Below are 24691 nucleotides of genomic sequence, written 5' to 3'. Positions count from 1 at the left end.
GGCTAGCGCTTGTAAGGCAGACACCTTACCTCTAGCGCCACCTTCCCGGCCCTTATTTTCAATTTTTCATCAAATATTTTAACATATCAAAAGAAGGATGGCAGCAGGACTAAACAATTTGCTGCACAAAATTTTGCTTAATGTCCTTTTTACTTTCTTTGTTCAATAATCTATAATTCTTGCTAAATATTAGGGAGGCTATTTTTTAATCTATAGGTATGGTGTCCAATTTCCTCATTAGACTTACTGATTTTCCTTTGAATTATTTGAGACAAATATAATAGTTTTATTCCTCCAGTTTGGGGAAAGGAAGACTCAGAGTTTACCCCATATTACTCCTATTCATGCTTGGAAGACAATATGAGGTGTCAGGGATCAAATTGAGTTGGCTGCAAGCAAGGCAAGCTGCTTATACACTGTACTATCTCTCTGTCCCTAAAAAAATCAAGTATTTATGAATAAAACTTTCACAACTCAAGCAATCTACTTAGAAAGGCAAGAAGCTAAACATTGATTACCACCCAAAAGAAACAAAAGAATAAGAATCATCCTAAAAATTTTTCCATGTTGGCTTCTGAGAGTACAGTCACTCTGATGAAGAGAGCAGCCCAAAAAATTCCACCTAAAATGGTTCCAGCACATTGACTCTATTTGTTAGTCATCCAATGGATGTGATTGTGTAGTAAAAGAATGATCTGGAAGTATCCCTTTAGAAACACAGATTGCATTTTCTATTATGCTGAGACATTTTTAATAGCAATGCAAGACTCTGAGACCTAGCTTACAGAGAAGACCAAGGAAGGAGATCAAAAGAAAGCCAGATAGGAAAAAACATGGTGTAGCCACCCCAAAACAGAAATGGGACAATATGAGGTGGTAGGGATTAAACCAGGGTTGGCCAACACTGCTGCATGCAAGACATGTGCTTTCCCTGATATACTGTCTCTCAGGCACATTTATATTTTCTCTGGTGAAGTATCTAACTTCCACCCATTTTCAATGGGGTAAAAAAGTATTGCTTATTTTTTTAACTTTTTTTTTTAAAAACAGAGACACTGTGGATTAATATGCTCTAGTAAAAGAATTTTGGGATATCTATTATTTATGGTCAATTGGCCAATAAAATTAAAGCTTATGAAATTAAAAACTTAGGAATGAACAAGCTCTTATACAAAGATGATGAGGGAAGACTCCTTTTACACTTCTGGTGCTTAAAGGGAAAATCACTCTTCAAGTGTAAAAACCTGTATCATAAATATGACATTGAATTATTACTAGGCAATAGATAGCCTGTTAACTGGCCACATTTGGTAGGCAGAAGGTGGCTGCATCAGCCAGTGGGACAGAGGATAGAGTCCTTAGCACTAAGGTATTAACCCCACCCACACCACCATGCCAGGACACAAAAATAGATGTCTTTATTTTGTCAAATCATAATCGAAGAAATTGTTTACAATGAAGAGAGCTGGAGAGAGCAGCAGCAGATTCCTACGAAGCTAAGAAAAAATGATCACCTACGATGAACTCCAACTGTTAATGAGACACAACCAACAGCAAGAAGCGTCAGCAACAGCAGGGGATTTATTTTTAGCTCACACATTAGGCAACGTCATTACAAACACGACTGAGCCTGGCAACAGGCTGCTGAAACGATTGAAAAATTGCCATCCCTGGAGAGCTGTGAGGTGGCAGCCGGGGACACTGGCAAGGACAGCCTGAGTGACACAAAGTCAGGCTTTGGGGGTGGGAGGGCTCAGGCAACCCCTATGCCAGGCCCCACAGGCCTCCACAGCAAGATTCTAGACAGCATTCACCTGACATTACTATCTCGTCCCTGCAACATATTAAGATGTTCCTGTGAAGAAAAGGCACAACAGTGGATACCCAGATACTGGTAACCTCTAATAGCCCATTTTAGGAAATACAATTACAATAATTAGAAAGATAGCCGTAAGAAAAAAAATATCTATTGCTCTTTTGCTTTGAGATGGTAAGTGAGCCAAACTTCAAAATGCATCAAAAGCAGCCAGAGTCTTGTATGTTAGATTAAACTAGGTAAGGGACAGGAGAGAGCCCATGGACCAGAGCACATGCTTGGCATGCAGGAGGCCTGTGTTCAATCCCTGGCATCACAGGGATGCCAAAGCACTGCCAAGAATGATGTGTGAACACCACCAGGAGTTCTGAGCACCCAAGCCAGGAGTAGCCCCTGAATACCAGTGGATAAAGCCCCCAAACCCAAATAAGTAAATAAAAATAAAGGTCAGAGCAACAGTACAGTAGATACCATCCTCTCCTTGCACAAAACCGATCTGGGTTCATTCCCAGGACCACATATATCCCTTAAATACAGCCTAGAATGATCCCTGGGCACAGAGCCAGGAGTAAACCCTGCACAACACTAGCTCTAAAGCCAAAACAAAAATAAATATAAAAGAAGTAGGTGAATAAATGTCACACACTCCATCCAAATCATACAAAAATCTCTCTTAAGGGACTCTGTATTATCAATAAAATCATCAGGTTATCCAGAACATGACCCACTGTAAATAATTACCAACATGCATATGAAATCTAAAGAACAATCTCTGAATGCCAAGATAGTAAATCTTGGATAACATTAACTTCCAAGTAGCCGGCTACCTTTTGTATCATTTTTTCCTCAGAACAAAAATCATAACGCTCAGGAAGCAAACTTCACCTAATGGGCTGTATGAGCTTGAGCAAGTGAATTATGTAAACTCAGAGATCTTACCTCTAAACCGGCAGAATAGTCCCTGCTTTAGCAGGCAGTGGGAGGTTGGGAGCTGCTCAGCACAGGGATGTGAGTAATGCCCAGTCTTGGTATGAGGGTCCTGATAACCCCAATACCTAAAAAGGACTATGGCTCCTTTTGGGAGACCCTAAAGTTAGTTATTGAGTTTCTAGGCTAAAACCAGCCCAGGAAACCCCCGAGCCCCTAGGCCCAGTAGCACTGCACCCTCAGGCCTTCATAGTGACCTGGCAGCATGAGTGGCAGACAATTACCAGGAAGGGCCCTGGACTTCTGAGCACTACTTGGGAGCCCAGACCCTCTCCAGATCCCCCAATTACCAAATTAAGCACAGAGAACCAGGGCATTTAGGGAAGAGATTCCCCAAGCAGGCACCTCTCCCAACACCCCTACCTCAATGCAGGAGTGGGCAGGTGTGATGGGATTCAAGTGCAGGTCTGTGGTCTCCTTTGAGCAGCCAAACAGAAGATATTCTAATGGGGCCTTTGTAAGCCAGTGAATTTGACCTAATTTTTTTTAATAGTTTTTATTTTGACCTAAATGGACTATAAATCATTCACAGTAGTATTCAATGTACATAGTGACATTGAATCAGGGACATTCCCATCACCAATGTTGTCCTCCCTCTACCTTTGTTCCCAGCATGCATCCCATATTGCCCCTCCTTTGCCCCCTGGGCTGCTAGTATAAGTGGTCCCTTCTGTGTCTAGCCTGTTGTAGACTGGGTATCGATTCTGTTGTCATTGGCTTTGGATTTGGTATTTAAGTCTGATCATTTTTTATTTCTACTCAAAGTTCATAGACTGTTTGGTCTTGGTGCCCTCCATTATTTCCCCCTCAATTTGTGAGGCAGGACAAGATGGTTCAAGTTACGTGGTTCTGTCGGAAGGTAAGAAAAAAAGAAAAAGAAAAAAGGGGGCACTTTAAAATGCCTTAATTTTTAAATGCTGAGACCTTAGTTTGGGGGATTTTTCTTGATTGATTGGTTTTGGTTTAAAGCCACACTCAGTGGTACTCAGGGGCCTAATCTTACTTAGCTCTGAGCTCAGGAGTCATTCTCAGTAGAACTCAGAAGTGTAGGGATAAAATGTGGGCCTCTTACAAGAAAAACATTCACTCTGTTCATTAAATTATCTCTCAATCATTGGAACCTAATATTGAAATAAACATTGTTTTCAATTTGGGCTATACTTGGAAGTGCTAGGGATCACTTCTGGCAGGGCTCTGGGGACCTTATGTGGTGCAGGAAATCAGATCTGGGTCTGCCATGTGCAAAGTCAGTGTCCTACAGGACTTACAATTTTTGGTGTTGAATCCTTGTGAGATACAGCATTATAAAATATTGATGATTGAGTTTCAGTTATACAATGTTCTGAAACCCATCCCTTCACCAGTGTTCATTTCCTGCCACTAATTTCCTGAAAAGGATTTTCATATAAAATAAAATTCATATTGCCACACATTTGATTTGTTCTGAGCTGATAATAAAAATGCAGGTATAGCCTGAATCCTTCCTTTTGTAAAGAAGACAATATTCAAGCCCATTAAGTAAATAAAATAGCATATTTAAGCATGAAGCTTAGGTGCAACTGAAGAAATTTGAACCAAATATCTCTATAATTATTAACTTTAGTGTTGTAATGTTAGAATAGTAGTCTCCCAAGTAGTACTAGGAATCCAGAACCCCTGCCCTCAATTCTCAGTCATGTGGCCTGTGGTTCTACACAAAGGCCTGAGTCTGTGGTACAGCTGGGTCCTGCAGTGCCAGGGACCACCAGAGTGGGATACTGGGAATTGAACTGAGTCCCTCCTGGGTCGGCCGCATGCAAGGCAAACATCCCACTGCTGTGTTATCTCTCTAGCCCCACAAGTCCCTTTTTTAAATAGCTACTATTAAGATTTATCAATATTTAGAAAGATAAAATAAAATAGGTGACCCTTAGACATTTTTCTCCTCATTGCCAAAGAATATGTGTCCTTTTCTGTCATTTCAGGTTCAATTTCTGTTCCATGTAATCAAGAGTCTTGCTAAAGACAAAGAAAGCTACCAAAATTGATTTCAATATTTTCCCTAAAATTTTTTCCTAAAAATCTATCCTAAAAAGTCATTAATGATGTGTTCTTACCCGTTCCTGACCAGCAGTGTCCCAGATGAGGAACTTATGGAGTTCATTTCCACAAGGCACAGTTTTGGTCATAAAAGATGCCCTGAAAAAGAGAATCAATATCTATGCATTAGCAAACACCCTCCAGCAGTTTTTCACAAACACTGTTTCAAACAAATTCCAGTTCTGTTTCAGCAGGACTCCAAAAGCCTCTCCATACCCCCTTATCCTAGAGAAAATGATCTGCATATTCTTTTCATCTGACTGAAGCTGTGGAGGAAAGCATACATTCAGAACAGCATTTCCATAAGCATTTGGCTTTAATAGTTCAAAGATAACATGCCCACATCTTAAAGGACTGGAGGAAACTCCTATTTAAAAATCCAGAGGCCGGGCCGGAGAGATAGTACAGCTGCATTTGCCTTGCAAGCAGCCGATCCAGGACCAAAGGTGGTTGGTTCGAATCCCGGTGTCCCATATGGTCCCCCGTGCCTGCCAGGAGCGATTTCTGAGCAGATAGCCAGGAGTGACCCCTGAGCACCACCGGGTGTGGCCCAAAACAAACAAACAAACAAACAATCCAGAGGCCTTTTTTTTTTGTTTTCCCCATATTTTTCTGGGCTTATGCAAACAATGGCGATTGCCACTGTTACACCTTTACTATTTTTTCATTTACCCTTATCCTTTAAGAAAAAAAAAAACAAGTTACTGAACTTAAAAACAAATAACTGTAGTAGAATGCCTGTCTCGAATACAGGCAGAGATTGGAAGGGGGGAATGTTACATTGGTGAAGGGGGAGATCCGTTTGTGACTGTAACCCAACTATAATCATGTTACTTAAATAAAAAATATTAATTAAAAAAAATCCAAAGGCCTGGATTCGATCAAAAGCACAAAATGGTTCCCCCACTCCAACCCCCAAACACCACCAGAAGTGAACTCTGAGCAAACTACTAGTGGTAGGTATCCTGTGGGCACCATCTAGTGTAACACCCCAAACAAGAGGAAACAAAGGCGTGATGAGGAGAGTATTGGGGCAAGTTGCTATTTGTACCTTACAATGACACAAATAGGAAATTATCTATTCACCTATGCTATGAGTTCATCTTACAGTAAAAGAACTTGATATAAAATTCTCATCTCGGGGGCCGGAGAGATAGCATGGAGGTAAAGTGTTTGCCTTGCATGCAGAAGGTCGGTGGTTCGAATCTCGGCAACCCATATGGTTCCCCAAGCCTGCCAGGACGATTTCTGAGCATAGAGCCAGGAATAACCCCTGAACACTGCCAGGTGTAACCCCAAAACAAACAACAACAACAAAATTCTCATCCTGCTTACATAAATGCAGGAATAAAGGCAGCAGTTTCCCAAACATTTATAATAACTTTTTTTTTTTTAAGAATATAAAAAAGGAAGGATAAGGGCCAGAGGGACGACAGGTAGGGTATTTGCCTTGCACATAGTTGACCAATTTTGATCCTTGGCATCCCATATAGGAATCCTGAGCCTGCTCGGAGTAACCCCTGAATGCCACTGTGTGTGGTCCCCAAACACAAACAACAACAAAATTGTAGGACTTAAAATTCTCAGCAGATGAAGAAACACCTCATATGTTTTTATTGCAAATTTAACATGCATTCAACAAGCCTATTCTTTGTGCAAAACCTTAATTGGAAATACTGAGTGCTCCTAGCTTTCCTTTATTAAATATAGCAAACTTCCCTAAAAGTAGGACAGAAGAACATGATAAATATCCTGATATAAGATATATGAAAGGGGGCCCGTAGAGATAGCACAGCGGCGTTTGCCTTGCAAGCAGCCGATCCAGGACCAAAGGTGGTTGGTTCGAATCCCAGTGTCCCATATGGTCCCCCGTGCCTGCCAGGAGCTATTTCTGAGCAGACAGCCAGGAGTAACCCCTGAGCACCGCCGGGTGTGGCCCAAAAACCAAAAACCAAAAAAAAAAAAAAAGTTATATAGAAGGATATATTGACCTATGCGGCATTCTGAACAAATTTTCATATGAGGGGCCGGTGAGGTGACTCTAGAGGTAAGGTGTCTGCCTTGCAAGCACTAGCCAAGGAAGGACCGCGGTTCCATCCCCCGGCATCCCATATGGTTCCCCCAAGCCAGGGGCAATTTCTGAGTGCTTAGCCAGGTAACCCCTGAGCATCAAACGGGTGTGGCCCAAAAAACCAAAAAAACAAAATTTTTATATGAGTTTAATAATGAGGAAACATAGTGCAATAATGAGGAAACAACTAGGCAAATCATTGTAATATTATATGACTGATATGAATGAGTATCTTGTCAGCAAGCAAACTAAACAAAATCATGGAGATTGTTTCAATATGAAGGAAGAGGGGCCAGAGAGATAGCTCTATGGTTTCAGCACCGCAAAACATGCTTCTCAAACAGGAGGTATGGATTTGAACTCTGGAAAAGTCCAATAAATAAATAAATAAGCCAATAAATAACCCATAAAGAAAAAGAAAACAGTAAAGAAAGACAAAACATCAAAAATGTACACGTACCGAATCCTGAATTAGGAAGAAAATAGATTGAAAAGACACTATGCGGACAATTGGGGAAATTTAGATTTAGACTACATTAATATATTAAATATCTATTATTTAGAGCCAGAGAGCTGTCTCGATGAACTGAGTGCATTCTCTGCAAGCAGGTTTGATCCTCAACATGGTATGGTATCTGAGCACCAAGTAGCAATAAATGTGACCCAAACACATAAAAAAAAAATCTCCAATGTGATAAAAATAAATTGAAGTATCACTCCTCTAATTTATTAAAGGTTATTTGTTTTAGTGTTTCTTGTTCACTTGTTTTATCTTTATGTTGTTGAAGCTTGACAGGGAATGATGCTAGAACTCAAACGTGAGAGTAGAGCATGCAAATCACTGTGGATAGAACGTGTGCCTTGGGGATACTTAGCCTGGGTTCCATACCTTATACCTCATATGGTCCCCTAAGCCTCCCAAAGAGTGGTCCCTGCGTCAGGTGTGCTCCCAAAACAAAACTAAAAAAAAAAAATCAGTGAACTCTTGCCCCTTCTATTTTTCTTTTGTAAATCTTTAGCAACTGATTTTGTTTGTTTGTTTGTTTTGGGGCCACACCTGGGAGCACTCAGGGGTTATTCCTGGCTCTGTGCTCAGAAATTGCTCCTGGCACGCTCAGGGGACCACATGGGATGCCAAATCAAACTGCATTCAAGGCAAAGGCCCGACTGCTATGCTATCGCTTCAGCTACTTTAGCTACTGATTTTAAAAACTTTTTAAATTGTTTTTTTTTAATTTAAAGCATTGTGATTTACAAAATTATTTATAGTTAAGTTTTAGACATACAATGTTTCAGTACTAATCCCACCACTAGTGCCAACCTTCACCCTCTCAGAATCCATCACATACGTATTATTTCCAATGCCATGATGTTTTGAACACTATGGCTTTGGGTTTTTTTCTTTTTAATCTTTTAAATAGGAGCTCCTGCCTTTTTCATAGAACTTTGGGACACAGACTACTTTGCTTTACTTAATATTTCTGTATTTTTCTATGAAATTAAGAAGAAAGGAACAAAGAAAGATTAGGGTCAGAGGCCAAGTGGTCTCAGGTGCATTGGTGGAGAAAAAAAGGACAGAAATAAATATCTAAGCCAAAGTCAACAACAATATAATCAAGAAACTTAACTTTAACAAATCTAAACTAAGATGGCCTGTTGTACTGGCAGGCCAGGGGCAAAGAGTAGTGGTATATAATGTACTCTGGGAACATTGGTGGAGAGAGGTTGATACTGGTAGTGGGATTGGCCCTGATTCACTGTATATCTGAAATTCAACTATGAGGGACTTTGTAGATCACAATGGCTTCAATAAAATAAAAATTACAAAAGATAGTATGACTATAAAAAGTCCATAGCCAGTATTATTCTTAATAAAGAAAAATTGAAAGCATTCTCACTGAGATCAGGAGGAATAAGGCAATGATGTCTATCGTCTCTACTCATTCAACTTAGTATTAGAAGTCCTAGCAGCACCAATCAGGCAAGAGAAGGAAATCAAAGGTATCCAACTTAGAAAAGAGGAAGTCAGATTATCTCTTAATTTTATAGAAAAATTCAGAAATATGAAGTAAAAAAAAGTCCCAAAGTTCTATGAAAAAGGCAGGAGCTCCAAAAAAACTAAAAAGGGGAGTAGCAGTTTTTTCATAGGCATAGCAAAAGTTGGGGAAATAGAAAGGAAAATCTTTTAGCCATACTATCTTGAAGAAGGTTCCTTTCAACCTTATTTTGCTGAAGGTTTCAATCATGAATGGATGTTGGATCTTGTCAAATGCTTTTTCTGCATCAATTGATATGATCGTATGATTTCAATTTTGACTGATGTGGTGTATGAGTTAAATGACTTGCATATATTGAACAATACTTGCATCCCCAGGATGAAACCCATTTGATCATGATGTATAATTTTTTTGATGCACTGTTGGATCTGATTTGCTAAGATTTTGTTGAGTTTTGCAGAAATCTGTCTTTAGTTTATAAGAGTAAAGTTGTTTACTGTAAGCTCTCATGATGTCTTGGATTTCTGGGAGTTCCATTGTAATTTCTCCCACTTCATTTCTGATCAATTTATTTGAGCTCTTTTTTACCTTGTGAGTCTACTGAACAGTTTGTCTATCTTGTTGATTCTTTAAACAAAACAGTTCTGGTCTCATTAATCTCTTTGTATTGATCTGGGTTTCTATAGCATTGATTTCTGTTCTGACTTTTATTCTTTTTTTTTTTTTAATATGTTTGGGTTCCTTTGTTGTCAATTCTCCAGATATTTAAAGCATGCCTTTGGTTGTTTTTATCTTTTTCTTCTTTTCTTCTTTCCTTATGTATGCCTGTATTACTGGAAGTTTCACCATAATTACTGCTTTTGCTATGTCCCATCGATTTTGGTATTTTCCAACGTTAAGAAGACTTTTTAGTTCCTGGGAGCCGGGAGTCTAGCAGGAGGAGGTTTGGCAGGCCCCCGCCATGCCGGAGGCCTGCTTGACCAGGCCTAGTGGGGGTGCGGGACTTGGGTAACCCCAGCGCCCCTCTACCGCCTTGCTCCAGATCTCCAGGGCTTCCCCGGGCCACATGCCTGGGCAAGCCGGTGAGTTGGGTACCTTGGTGGAGCTTGAAGGTACCCTAGGCCTTCCCCCATCATCCATGCAGCTCCTTAGGGAGGGTCTGGGTGGGGCTCTGAACTTCTGGTCTCCCAGCTTCTTGAAGGATCTCTCCTTCCTGGGAGCCAGGAGTCTAGCAGGAGGAGGTTTGGCTGGCACTGGTAATCTCTGTCCAGTCTATATTTTCAAAATCGCGTGGGGGCCCCGCGCGCACAAGAAACATTAATAGTACTCTCACAAGAAACATTAATAGTACTCTCACAAGAAACATTAATAATACTCTCACAAGAAACATTAATGTACTCTCACAAGAAACATTAATAGTACTCACTATCATTGAATTATGTTTTTATGTATGCAGAATGTCCATTTTGTACTCTGCCCTTTTGCATACCCCTTCATAAGTTCATATTTCTCTTTAACTTCTTTAATTCCTATCATCATTACTCCTTTTTTACCCTTTCTAACTTAAGTACTGTTGAGTCCTAAGTCACAGACCAAAGTGGTGCCCTGGAGTTAACACCCACCCAACTATTTTAAAAGGCATAAAAAGGACACATATCTTTTCAACATTTTATGGGTGTTTTCTTTGACGGCTATAACTTTTGCTGAATACTTTCTTATACAGTGATGATCCCCTCCCCCATGTTTTTTATATTCTCTTTGTGAACTGCTCAATATGGAATTTGGTGTGACAGAATCCCTCAGTTTAATACTTATGTTTGAACCAAGTCATGGGTCTTGTTGGAAATGTTCTTATGCCCCCATATATCTGATAGCACCACGTGGCTTTATATCTTGTTTGCGTAGGCACACTAACATGGGAAAATACTATACATACCAATAAGTTCTTATCTAATAGAAATGGGAACACACAAATCTTGTAGTGCAATGAGACCTTACACCCTGAACACTGACATAAAGACCTGGCACAGGCCTCAGAAGAATGGGCATTCTCCATTTACCCCTTGATCTACAAAAGACATTTACAAAACATCCAAGGTTGTATATAACATCACCCGGAGGCATTCCTGTACCAGGGAAGACCCTACAGCTGCTCTGACATCGATCTACTCAAAAGAGACACCCCTTAACACTGAGAAGACAACAAGAACAATGACCTGCTTACTGGACAGGGCTTGCTGTATTGCCCCTTAATGGTGAGGGTTGTCTATAACATCACCTGGAAGCAATCCTCTACCATGGAAGACCCTACCACTGCTCAGACATCGTCCTGCTCAAAAGAGACTTCCCTTAACACTGAGAAGACTTAACAACAACAACCTGCTTACAGGACAGGGCTTCCTGCATTGCCCTTTCATGGTGAGGTGAAACGAGAAGGCACTCCACATCATGACTTCAATGTAGGACATGCAGATTCCAGAATCTTTAATACAGAAACATGATATCAACAACAGAGACTGTGTGATAAGTGTGTTGGCGCTATGGACAATGTCTTGGATCGAACGATAACTTGCCTGAGGCCTAGAGCTGGTCTTATGCCAGGAAACTTCAGGGGTAGGATCTCTCTGTATTTAGGCCAAGGTTATTCCTTTCCATGCCTCTCATATTTTGGTGGGCCTATGCAAACAACAATTGCCACTCTAACACCGTTTTTACTGTGCTCCTTTGACTCTAATCCTTAAAACGCACCCACTTAAAATTTGAGGTTAACTTAAGCTAATATGCATGTACATGGAAATGTAAAAAATACTATGCCTCTAATGTTTAAGGAGTTATGTAAGTTTGATGGCTTTAGATTGCCTTGTGTGCTGTTAAGAAATATTATAATGTGCTACAATCTGGGAACTTGAGGGACAAAGTAATTGCGCATGGATTCTGTTTTATTTATCTTAACTTTCTTTGGCTGAAAGTTCAAAGTTAAGATATCAGCAAGGGGACTTCTTCTGAGAATTATGTTATGGGTGATTGTCCTTCCACTCTAACTTTACCTTATCCTCTTTCTTTGCATCTTTTGTTCTCATAATTCAAAATAAAAAAATTATTAAAAAAAAAAAAGAAGACTTTTTAACAGATGAAAAACTTCTTAAAAGTCGGGGGTCATATCATACGCCAGTATACGGCATGCTGAAACTTACTCCAGCTTCAGGGACAAGTGATCCGCCCCCCTCTTACAGCCAGATCCCATCCAGCTGCCAGGCGTCATCACTCAGTCCCCTGCTTGTCCTGATTCATCTTTCAGGGCACACAGAGGAGCTGAGTTACCGAGCGCCACATCTCATCCAACCACCGGATATACAGCTTCCGGTGCTCAGTCCTCTGTTCAGCTTTTATGGGACACAGAGGAGGTGCTCTGTCTCCCTCTAGCTGTCCTATTAATCACTGCACCCCAGTTAGCTGCTCTTGGAGGAGCCCCCTCACCCTGCTCTCAGTGTAGATCACAATTTAAAAATCACAGTCACTCACCACAAATGACACATGTAAAATGATTGTTGGCACTCCAAAGTCTAGCTTTATTAAACATATACTGTTAACCTTTGAGGGTTTTGCTCTTTTTCTCTTACTTTTTTATTCCATTTTGTGTGCGTTAAAAGAGAGGTAGTTTTACATGGAGAATATAACCCAAACCCTATATTTTAATGGAAAAATAAGGGGTCATCTTATACGCCCAGTCGTCTTATATGCCAGAAAATATGGTACATTTCATTTGAAGGGAAGCTTGTGATGCAGGAGATATTAGGCCACATCTGGTGATATTGAGGGGATTATTTTTGTTCATTTGTTTTAGGCAATGCCTGATCGTGCTCAGGGCTTACTCCTGTCTCTGTGCTCTGGGGTAACTCCTAGCAATAAAAGGGGACCAAAAAATGTTCTTATTAACCTTTCTCCCTTTAGCCCTGTTTATTAAAAGAAAAAAGTTCATATTGCCTTATAAAACTTTATATAGATTACTGTCACTCCACCCCCATCTTCCTGCATAACCTTACCTGATGGCAAGAGCAGCCCTTTTCTGGGAAGGGTCTTTGCTAGGTAACAAAAGGATTGCCTGAGGAGCAGAGGAGAGATTCAATGGGAGATTGAGGGAGAAGCAGCAGGAGACATGGCAGAAAGAAGTGGATATATCAGGGCAGCTGAAGAGAGCATGCTTAGAAGGTTTAAGATTAAAGGCCATACATGGTGGCTAGGGCCTTAATAAAGCTGATGTCTCCTGAAACCTGACTGACTGTGGATCATTTTCCTGTGGCTACCCTGAACCCTCAGACCCACTGGCAGGAGGGAGTTGCAGGTGTGTGGCCTGGGCCAGCAGAGAAAGGCCTCACCATGCCTCCATCTCACTATCTTCCACCTCTATCCAGGACTCAATTATTAATATGTTTTTCAACAGACTACTATACCAATATTTTGTTTTATGTGTTTACTCTTGGCTTTTATTGGGGGTGGGATTGACTGTTGGATTGATGTGGAGGCCACATCTGGCAGTGTTCCAGGAATCAAGTGTGGGTTTCCTGCATGCAAAGCACCCTAGAACTTTAAGTCTTCTTCCCAATATAAAGTTATTGATTTAACTCTGATTAAAGTTTCATTCATTCAAGAATTTTCATTCATTCCTTAGTGTGATAAAGGCAGTGGGATAAATACTACAACCACACCATTTTTCAAAATTTCTCACACTTAAAGTACTAAATACTTGACTTCAAATGTGAAAGATCAGACTCCTCCAGCTGGAAAAGACATAAACTATCTAGAACAATCCTTTCATTTTCTATATAAGAGAAGGAATTGGGAGGAATTTGATCAGAATCTTTCTCTGGTCAAAGAGTTAAGGAACAGTTGAGAGTGGGAAACAGACATTTCACAGGCACTGAGGAAAAGTGGTGCAAACAAAAGCCCTCTGATTCTTTATCTCAGAATCAGTCAGGACCAGTCCCTACTGGGCAAGACCTGCAAGTTTTCCAGGAGAAAGAAAGAAATTTCCACATACATGTAAACCCACATGGGACAGTCTCAGTCAAAATCTGCAATGCAAAATGTTTCTCCTACCATCTCCATACCCATATATAGACAATATAAACACATTCCCACAGCTGTGCATATAGATGTCATCTCTGTGCACAATCATGAATACACACATCCTCTATTTATCACTTTTTGTTTGTTAGTTTTGGGGGCATTCCTGTCAGAGCTCAGGGTTTACTCTGCCCTCAGGGATCATTCCTGTCAGTGTATGGGAGATTACATACAGTGCCAGAGATCAAACTCAGGTCAGCCGTGTGCAAGGCAAGAGCATTACCCACTTTACTATTGCTCCGGCCTCCTGACTTCTTACTACTAGGAAAACAACTATTAATCATTGAAATAATGATCAACAATCATTGCCTTTTTGGTTGTGTGTGTGTGGGGATCCACAGTTTCTGCAAATCTTTAATTTTAAGAACCTTAGGGGTTCTTCTTCTTTCTAGATTATCTATCTATCTATCTATCTATCTATCTATCTATCTATCTATCTATCTATCTACCTACCTACCTACCTACCTACCTATCTATCTATCTAAAGGGTAGAAGGGGGTATCTGCAATGCTAAACTGACTTCATTATCTATGGGAGCCCAAATCTGGCAGAGAAGAAACACTATTTCCTTGTAAAAGTCTAAATAATGAGGGAAACACACATGCACACATTCAAGATGTCACCACAATCTGCCAGATATCAGAGCCAAGCTTTGTCAGTGTGAGTGGCAGGAGGCAGACAGAAGAGGCACTTCTGATGCTAGAACAATAGCATCTTAGTGTCCATATCCTTTCCAACTGCTAGTGTGATCACAGTGCAGAGAAGAAGCAGGATGGATATTTGAGAGTTGACACCCTGGCTATGGGTTCTAAGTGTGCTGCTCACTGGCTGTGTGTTTCTAAACAAGTCACCTAACTGCTCTTATTCACGAGATTAGGGGGGCTATCCTGAAAAGAGTTTGTGGGTCAGGACACAAACTGTTCCAAGGGAACAGACAGGACACACAAATGAGTGAGGTGGAGAGAATGATAACAGGAATAGTGAGGAGAATGAAGGTGATAAACAGCAGAGTGACAGATAGGAATCTGTCCCCATATGGAGGGCTGGGACTGAGTGCACCTGGCAGTTGTCCCCAGGGCACGCATGCCCAATACCCCAAGTCTATTAACTGATTCTCAGAGAGAAGCCAAAAATATAAATGCATTAAGTCAAAATCTGATTCTTCATTCGTGACTTAACATTTTTTAAATATACAGATTAAATCAAATAAGCCAAATTTACATCCCTATATCTCAGGCACCTTTTTTTTTTGTTTTGTGTCATTTATTTGTTTGTTTGTTTTTTGTTTGTTTCATTTATTCTATCTCCCAAGATATCTGGTACACTCCTGGTAGTTTTATTTTTTAGTAAAAAAACACTTTCTCAAAGTCTCAGAAGAGGAAAAAATAGTTGAGACCACATGTGGCAGTGCTCAGGGTCTATTCTTGGCTCTGTGTTAAGGAAGTGACTGCGAGTGGTGCTCAGGAAACTACGTGTGGCACAGGGGATTCAAACCTAAGCCCTGGCTGCATGCAAAGCAAGTACCCCCAATGACACATCAACATAAAAGATGTTGAGCACTGCAGCCAGCCCCCCACAAATGTTCCATCTAGAATGTGCATGAACACCCCAACTAAAGAAGTGTAAACCCTGCCGAGCACCTAGACAACCACCTCAGCTATAAAGCCTGCACTCCTAGGGTGCATAACAGTTGAATGCATGCAAGCCCTAGTCATCACAGCCATAGGAATTTCCTCTACGTCACTGACCCAGTCTCCAGGCGAGTCTGTAACAGGACACAATTGCCTACGGGTGCCCTGATTCAGGGTTCCTGTCCTATCATATAGCCTCCTTCATGTGTGATGCCAACAGACTGTCCTTATATCATGCAAGTGGGGGACCATCCAGCCCTCAGACTAATGTGGTCTGGCCCTAACACACAATGCAACAGATACTGATGCTTCTTGACGGTAGTCTGTGGTCATCTCCCTGCACTGTATGAGTGAGAATGAAGTTATAAATAATCCACACAGCCCTTGGCATAAAAAAAGGTTCCTCATCCCTGCCCTCAGGAAAACAGGGCTCTGGGAGCTTCCAGCATCAGTTATTTCTCTTTGTCTGACCCTGGCAGCACCGGTCTTCTGCCAGCATTCATGAAAAGAGGGCAGCGAACCTGTCAGCCTACAGAATCTTCACAGTCCTTGACACATATATTTGAGATGTGTGTTTAAGCCAGTTTTTCACTATGAAATGTGTTGGATTTGTTTCTCACCTACACCAGCCACTAGGTCTGTCAGCCAACTGCTATTGAGTACTGACAGCAGCGAATTTTCCCCCATTCCCTGGCAAAGGCAGCTTGTTCCTGTCTTCATTAGTCCCCCAGGTGCCTCAAATATAGGTGCATATTGCTTCCCTCTTAAGGAGAACAGGTGGCTTTGGTTTTTGGATCTGGATTTTGCTCTCTGCACAGAGCATGGCATCTTTGGGGAAAAAGAAAATAATAATAATAAAAAAAAAGAAGTGGAGGCATATTCGAACAGTAAGAAAAGGCATAAAATGGTCCAGCCAGAGCACATTTGGTGAAAGAATCCATAAGGAAAGGAGGAATGCTCCTATTTTCCAAGGTCAGAGTCTCAGTCAGGCAGGGTTCCCTCCGCTCTGCTGCTGGAGCACAAGAATGGAAATGCTGACGTGTGCTTAAGCCAGGAAAGGAAAATCAATCTGCTGCAGAGGGAGACACAGCCCTGCTGCATGTCGGCCAACATTTCCAGGCTCACTAGCAGGCCAGTGAAAGCTGAGTCTTCAGGGATTAGGGCTGTGGGTCTCTGCTTCCAGCTAGAAATCAAGTTGGCAGGATTTACAGAATAATGCTCCTAGAGATCAAAGAAATGGCTTAAGGCTGTAGCATGGCTCTGAAGGAGGAACTGCACAAAAAGACCTGCAGAGAGTGAGCCCTGCAAAGTCCCTGAATTCCTGCCTAAGAGTTCATAGTGAGGACTGAATCTTGCTCAGGGCCTGAGAGCAAAAGAGGTGGAAGAATCAGTTATAGTACAGCTGCTCTGAAGGATTTAAGAGGAGTACATGCAGGGACTTACCCAATGGTCGGGCTGATGTTGTGGTCAAAGTGATCCTGGACAAATCGACACACTATACTTGATTTCCCAACACCAGTATCCTGGAAGAGAAGAAAGATGGGCATGAGGGCCAAGAGTGGCTGTTCTAACCCCACTGAATGCAGAACTGAAGGACCAAGGATCATATCTGATTGATGGGATAAAAGGAAGTGGGATAGGGAGCAGGGCAGTAGGCTATTTTTTCTATTTATTTCTTGTTCATTTGGTTTTCTTTTGGGAGGTGACATACCCAGTGACACTCAGGCTTACTCCTATGTTCTGTTTCACTCCTGGTTCTGTGTTCAGGGATCATTCTTGGCTTGGTAGACCACAGGGGTCAAGTCTGGGTTGTCCATATGCAAAGCAATCATCCTATTCACTGTATTGTTGCTCTTGCCCTAGTTTTCTTCTGTTCCTTACCAGTGTTTTCTATGATTGAATTTTTCTTTATAAAAAAGAAAACAAAACAATGACCAAAAATATCAGTTTCAGGGGCCTAAACGAGAGCACAGTGGTAGGGCATTTGCTTTGCATGCGGCCAACCCAGAACCTAGCTGGGTTCGATCCCCTAAGCCTGCCAGGAGCAATTTCTGAGCACAGAGCCAGGAGCAACCCCTAAACGCCTCCACTGGGTGTAGCCCAAAAATAAAAAAAAAAAAAAGTTTTAAAACAGGTACCAAATATGTACAATTAATCTAGAACTGACATGTTCACAATGTGTATTGCCAGAAATTTGGAAATATTGAGGGACCTACAAAAGAAGTCTGGTCATCTATCACATTGACTAGAAATAAAATTTTGTTCAAAGCATTGGAACTAAAAATTTTTTTTGGTTCGAATCCCGGTGTCCCATATGGTCCCCTGTGCCTGCCAGGAGCTATTTCTGAGCAGACAGCCAGGAGTAACCCCTGAGCAACACCGGGTGTGGCCCAAAAACCAAAAAAAAAAAAATTTTTTTTTAATTTTTTTGTTTTTGTTTTTGTGTCACACTTGGCAGCACTCAGGGTTACTCCTGGCTCTACGCTCAGAAATTGCTCCTGACTGGCTCGGGGGATCATATGGGATGCCAGGATTCGAACCACTGTCCTTCCGCATGCAAGGCAAATGCCTTACCTCCATACTATCTCTCCGGCCCCCTAAAAATATTTTTAAACAAAAACCAAATCTAGGTGGCTTCTCCTGTAATACTTACGAATTCTAAGTATTGTGTTCTTAACACTTTCTCTTTAGAATCTAACAGCTATGCTATTAGTTTTGCTTAATTATATAAAGGACTCAGCTCAGCTCTTTCTCTGACAGATAATTCATTAAAGCTGATTAGGACAGGGCTCCACTTACTCAGTGGAAATTGAACATGTGCATTTCTATCCACTCACTTCCAAAACCCTTGTCAAATAACTTCAGGAATAAAAGGCACAAATCCACAAGGTCAAAGGGAGAGAAGAAGATGACATCAGACCAACCAGAACTTATCAACTAAATCCAGGAGGATGACAGTGGGAGGCAAATGAGCCTTGAGAAAGAGTCAGCTGAGCACCAGAGCCTACTGGGAGAAGAGCAATGAGAAGTCAGTGGGTCAGTGCTGCTGAATTCCAGGAAATACCAAGAACTGGGTGCATTTGACATCAGAACCTCATCAGTTCTGCTCCTCTATATGCCACAGAAAAAGGAAGTCCTAGCACATTTGTCTTATTCTGACTTAAGTTTGCTGAGTAGAATGCCCTCAAACATGTTATTGAAATGGTATTTCATCATTTTTCAGTTTTTTTGGATTAATATTTTTAGGGGGAGGGAAGGTGGAAACACACTTAGTTCTATTTGGGGGCTACTCCTGGCTTAGTGCTCAGAAACTATGCTGTGCTAGGCACCAACCTGGGGCACCTGTGTACAAAGCATGCTCTCTGGTCCTGAAAGTCCTCCCAGTCTCTTTTTACAAAGCTAAGCAGTGTTCTGGCCTGGGGAGAAAATACAACAGGCTGGAGTACATACCTCCCACGTAGTAGGCCTGGGTTTGATCCCTAGCACAGCATGGTCCACTGAAGATGGCCAGGAATGGTCCCCAAGCTGGGTGCAGCCCTTAGAGTCAGTTCGTGTGTGTGTGTGTGTGTGTGTGTGTGTGTGTGTGTGTGTGTGTGTGTGTGTGTGTACACATGTTCACCACACAGTCTTTGCCCAGTCTTTGTCAGCAGAACCAGTCAAAGGGCTGACTGTGGCTGTGGATGGAAACTGGAGGGGTGGTGAGGATGCCAGTGAGGTGGCTGTTGGGTGGATCACGGTGCAGTTGTACCTGAAACAGGCTCCATCTGTGGCATTGGTTCCTAAAGGGTTCCCTTCACTAAGTCAAGGTCTGTCTGTTTATTTGGGAGTTAGGGTGCCACACCCACAGTGCCCAAGGGTCACTCCAGGTGGTGCTTAGGAAACCATGTGACACAGGGACTGGATTTAAGGTTTCTTTATTCAATACTAACACGGTTCCACTCCCCTTCCCTTTGCTGTTGCTGCAGAAGCAAATGGGGGATGGCTGTGGTTCTCACACTCATCTGCCAGGCTTCCAGCCAGTGGTGCCCTCACCCTAGCATCTCCACATAGCATGTACTGGGTCACACTCCAGCTGAGGGGCATGCGCAGGGATCCAGAATTTGCTTGTGTTTGCACACCACACAATAGTTCTCAGAAGTCATGATCTCCGTATAGTGATCAGAGGTGGGGATGGGGGAGGTTCCACTGGAACCATCTCCACAAATGTGTTGACTCTGGAGGGGATCCACCCAGGGGCTTGTGCTTGCAGGCAGACAAACCACCACTGAAATATGCCTCTGGGCTCTAATATATGAGCAAGGTGCCCAAACCCCACGATGCTCAGGGGCTAGTCCTGTGCTCAGGGGTGGCTCCTTGCGGGGCATGGGGGGACCAGATGAGGTGCAAGAAATTTAAATCAGGGTTGGGGAGATGCAAGCTAGTGCCTTCATTATTTCTCCAATGACACTATTAACCTATTAACTATTAACTTACATTAAACACCGTAGCCCAGGTACCCCAGTTCAGCAAAGGGTGTTTCAAGACTGGAGGGTGAGGGGAGGTTTTACCAGGACAGGGCTGGGCTTGTAGACATCAGAGAGAGCAGGGGCTTCAGAGACCATTCTCTGCTTTGTGGAAGTCCTGATTACAGGACAAAAGGGGTCTCTCGTGGGAATAAAAGGGGCCCTGTGACCCTATTCGTTGCAGTCCCTCCAGAAACGTTCTCAAGTACCAGGCACACAGACACAGCACACGCAGAGCTTTCAGGATGCATCTCAACCTTAAACCTTTTCCAAAGAAACATTAAACTAAGAAATAACAGACATGTCCCGCACCCTCACCCCTCGCCACACATACACAGCAGAATGTTGTTTTAAAGGACCATCTGAGAGGAGCCTGAGAGATAGCACAGTGGTAGGGCATTTGCCTTACACACAGCTGATCCAGGACGGATGGTGATTCGATTCCCGGCATCCCATATGGTCCCCCGTGCCTGCCAGGAGCAATTTCTGAGCACAAAGTCAGGAGTAATCCCTGAGCACTGCCACCAGGTGTGACCCAAAAAACAAACAAACAAAAAAAAGACCATCAGAGAATAAGATGGATCTCTTAGGGATTTAAAGTAGAAGTGGACCTGAATCTCTCCACAGCAGCACTACAAGGTTAATCAGAAGATTGCCCAGAAGAAAGAATAGGACAGGCCAGAGCCCAAGCTATAGCTGTTCTCCTGAACACTGAGTAGGCAAGAAGGCACCTGCTCAGAAGCAGGGGCAGGCCCTGCTGCCTGCCTGCTGGTAGCAGACACATACATCAGCTCAGGAAAGGGATGCAAGGCAAAGCTTTAGGCCAGGAAGAGAGAAGGTGTGTATGAAGAAGAGGGAGATTTCTCTTTAGTCAAGGGGTATTCTTCCCACAAAGCAGTCAGGATGTCTGAGGACAACTTCCAACAGTCTGGGCCAACAGCACCGAACAGCCAATGACATGGTGATTCTTGGGCCCTACATGAGAGGAGAGGACACTGGGGCATTCCCTGAACAGGCTATAGCCCCGGTCCCTAACATCACGGCTTTCAAAGCCTAAACATGGCGGAGAAAATGTTGAAAGTTGGAGCAATGTGCTTGTCATTCAACACTGACTGTGAAATGAGAATTGAAACATGATCGGAATTCTTGAGACTCCTCCTTGGGTGCCCTCATTCCCCTTTAGGGGACATTGCAGCAACCCTGTGGCCGTGGGCCTCAGCTGATGATAATACGTGGGGAAACCTACTTCCTGGGGGTCTCCAATGCTGAGAGCACTCTCCAACGTTCACTGGCTCTGGGTCACAATCAAACAGCTCTGACCCCCAGAGCCATTTCTTCTAGGCAGGCAGATCGATGCTTGAGTTGAAGCAGGTGCATTATAACATCTCCCTAAGATTCCCGATCGATACTGCAGCTATTTTTGAGTGGCTTTTAATCTGGATCCGGCTCATATTCCCCTGCAAGGCCCCCAGCCTTGCAGCTCTGCTGTTATCTCCAGCAATGCTCTCTGTGCCTTCAGGCCAAGCAGTGTCCTGCCATCCTGGAGTACAAGAAGCAGGGAATCTGAGACTGGGAGCAGCAGGTACCAAACCCTGACAGAGCTCTCTTGCATGAGCCTAGCTGTACTCTCTCTCTCTCTCTCTCTCTCTCTCTCTCTCTCTCTCTCTCTCTCTCTCTCTCTCTGCAAACCATCAACAGGGAGTGGTCTGGAGTCTGTGTCCACCCCTGACACCAGTGTTACCTAGCTGTGTCGCCAAGCCTCTGCCACCCATGGCTAGAGGAGCCCCCAGATGTGTTAAGTGATTCTTCTCTGTCCCTCATGGATTCAAGCCCCAGCCAAGTGCACAAGCACCATAACTAAACATGTACATAACTCCTGCTCACTGCAACAAGGGAAGGGAGAATATCTACTTATTATTATAATAGATAATATAATATGCAACAACAAATATATAATTCTAGATATTATATATAATAAATATAAAGCCATGTATTTGTTTATATATAAAAATGTGCATTATGTCCTTTTAATAAAAAACTTTAAAAATCATCTTGAGGGGCTGGAGCAGTGACACAGAGTGATAAGGCGTCTGTCTGCCTTGCCGGAGTGATTTCTGAGCGCATAACCAGGAGTAATCCCTGGGCATCACCAGGTGTGGCCCGAAAAACCAAAACAAAACAAAACACAAATACAAACAGCAACAGCAACAAAAAAATCTTCTTGAAATCATTTTTCTCTGTTCCTTGTCACCAACAGATTACCTGATACAAGCTTTTCTGAGGAGATAAAACAACAAGCCTGCCTAAATTTAGATTCTCATTAACACTCGCTCCCTGCTCCCCAATTTTTGCTGTTGTGATGTCTGCAGCCACTTGAACCCGGATGTGCTGCTTGGGGTCACATCCAGGACATGGTCCTCACAAGTTCAGTTCCAGGCCGTCTGTTGGGGGCTTGCATATGTGTCACACCCTCTGTAGCGGGCACAAAGCATCTGGCTGTGGTGCTCATCTAGGCTTGCCACAGTGCTCACACATGTGTTTTTCAGAGGCTGCATATCATTTTAGTTGTGTTGCTTGGCACATGTGGAACATGAGGAATTTGAACTCATGACCACACAATTACGGGATAGATGGGGCTATTTCTCCACATGGTCCCCCCCTCAACCGTTTTAACACTTAATTCTCCTAACGAATATCAGTGAGAACAGGCCCAAAGATAGGCAAACCTCGGGGTTTCCTAATCCAGGACGGAGACTGCAATTCGGCTGCTGGCCACCAGGGGAAGGCCCTGCTTCAGGATTAGCGCAAGGTGCTGCAGCACGACGCCAGGGAGTTCTCATGAATCACTCAGCTTCACATTTTCATTTTTATGCATTCAGGTGATGACATCTATACACAACATGGGGAAGTAGAGGGGCCATAGAGCCCAGGAGAACATAAAGAGAAGTGTCCTGCGGTGAGTAAAGGAGGGAGTCTATGAGAGCAGGATGGGTCCGAGGGTCAGAAGGGCCAACCCTTCTCTAAAGCTTCTTTAGCTACAGTGGGCTTGCCCTCTGTACATGGTCCACTTGGGTAGGTATTTTTCTTTTCTTTTTTTTTAACTTTATTTATTGGTTGATTGATTGGTTGGTTTTTGGGCCACACCCAGCAGTGCTAAAGGGTTACTACTGGCTCTAACTCAGAAATTGCCCCTGGCAGGCTAGGGAACCACATGGGATGCCGGGAATCAAGCTGGTCCCTCCTGGATTGGCCACATGCAAGGCAAACGCTCCACCGCTGTGCCATCTCTTTGGCTCCTGAGTAGGTATTTTTCAGTTTCTTTGGTAGACCAGAATTTCATTGACAGTGTCCTTCTAGCCTGGCCTTGCAAAGGTGTAAGCAGAGTGACTACCTCATGGTTATTACTGGATGAAGTTCAGAATAGAGTGTCAGTGAGGTGTTTACTCTGCATGCAGCAGATCCTGTTTGAGCCCCAGTACCCCAGTATATATACTTAGACCCTTGAGTACTTCCAGGAATTACTCCTGAAAACAGAGCTAGGAATGGCCTCTGAACATTGCCTGGTACTTCTACCCTCTCCCTACTTCCCCTCTTTAAAATAATAACAAAACCTTTTAAGCTCTTAGCAGGCTTCATCAAGTTCCCTTTGTTTAACCATTAAACCTTTGTTTAACCATTTTCTAGAACTTATGAGAAGTACAATTATTTTTGCTTTCTAATCTTGGTTTGCATAGTAACAGCATGAGTTTAACAAGATCTGCTGAATGGGAGAGGAAGTACAAGGTCAAGGAGTTTGCCATTTTGTGGCTGATCCTGGTTGTATCACCGGCACCACTCAGTTTCTCAAGCCCCACCAAGAGTAATTCTGGAGAAAAGATCCAGGAGTAAACCCTGGGCCATGTCAGATGTAGCTCAATGCACTGCCCCCTCCAAATAACACCATCACCACCAACAAAAAGATAGATCTGCTGGGGAAGAATTATATGCTTTTCATCATCCTTCCACACTGTCTCTGGGTCCCCTCTCCCCATCTATGTGCACACTCAATATGGGGGGGGGTTAAAATCGTTTTAATATTTTTTTTATTTAGGATTCACACCAACTGTTCAGAGGATACTCTCATCTCATTGCTCATGAGTCTTCCAAGCAGTACTTGGGGGAATATGCAGTACTAGAGTCAAACCCAGGACCTCACACATGGAAACTAAGTGCTCTACCACTGAAACATGTCCCCAGCTCAAAGCTGAGAGACATTTTGTTTTTGTTTTACAGCCATATCCAGCAGGGGTTGCACCTGACTCTAAATACAGGAATTACTCCTGGGGGAATCGGGGAGGTGGGGTAATATGGGATGGCAGAGATCAAACCTAGGTCAGTAACATGCAAGGCAAACAACTTATCTGCTGTACTATTCCTCTAGCTTTTCAAAATTGAGTTTTATGGACAGATTTTCAGGATCAATTAATGATCGTGGTTTATTCCCT

At 42.7% G+C, this 24691-nt stretch overlaps 1 protein-coding gene across 1 annotated transcript in view; it reads right to left on the bottom strand.

The window, feature by feature from the left end:
- RAB31 (RAB31, member RAS oncogene family) overlaps positions 1-24691 on the bottom strand; it is a 149651-nt gene that overhangs the window by 62168 nt on the left and 62792 nt on the right. The window contains exons 2-3 of the mRNA XM_049770149.1: positions 17149-17228; positions 4900-4981 (exon numbers count right to left, since the gene is read on the bottom strand). Coding sequence (XP_049626106.1) covers positions 4900-4981; positions 17149-17228 — 162 coding nt within the window. The remainder of the gene's footprint in view (positions 1-4899; positions 4982-17148; positions 17229-24691) is intronic.

This window comes from Suncus etruscus, chromosome 3 (genome assembly GCF_024139225.1).
Source record: "Suncus etruscus isolate mSunEtr1 chromosome 3, mSunEtr1.pri.cur, whole genome shotgun sequence".
In the NCBI taxonomy this organism is placed as follows: domain Eukaryota; kingdom Metazoa; phylum Chordata; class Mammalia; order Eulipotyphla; family Soricidae; genus Suncus; species Suncus etruscus.
The sequence above is the reverse complement of the archived record's forward strand: the minus strand, read 5'-3'. Positions and strand labels throughout refer to the sequence as shown.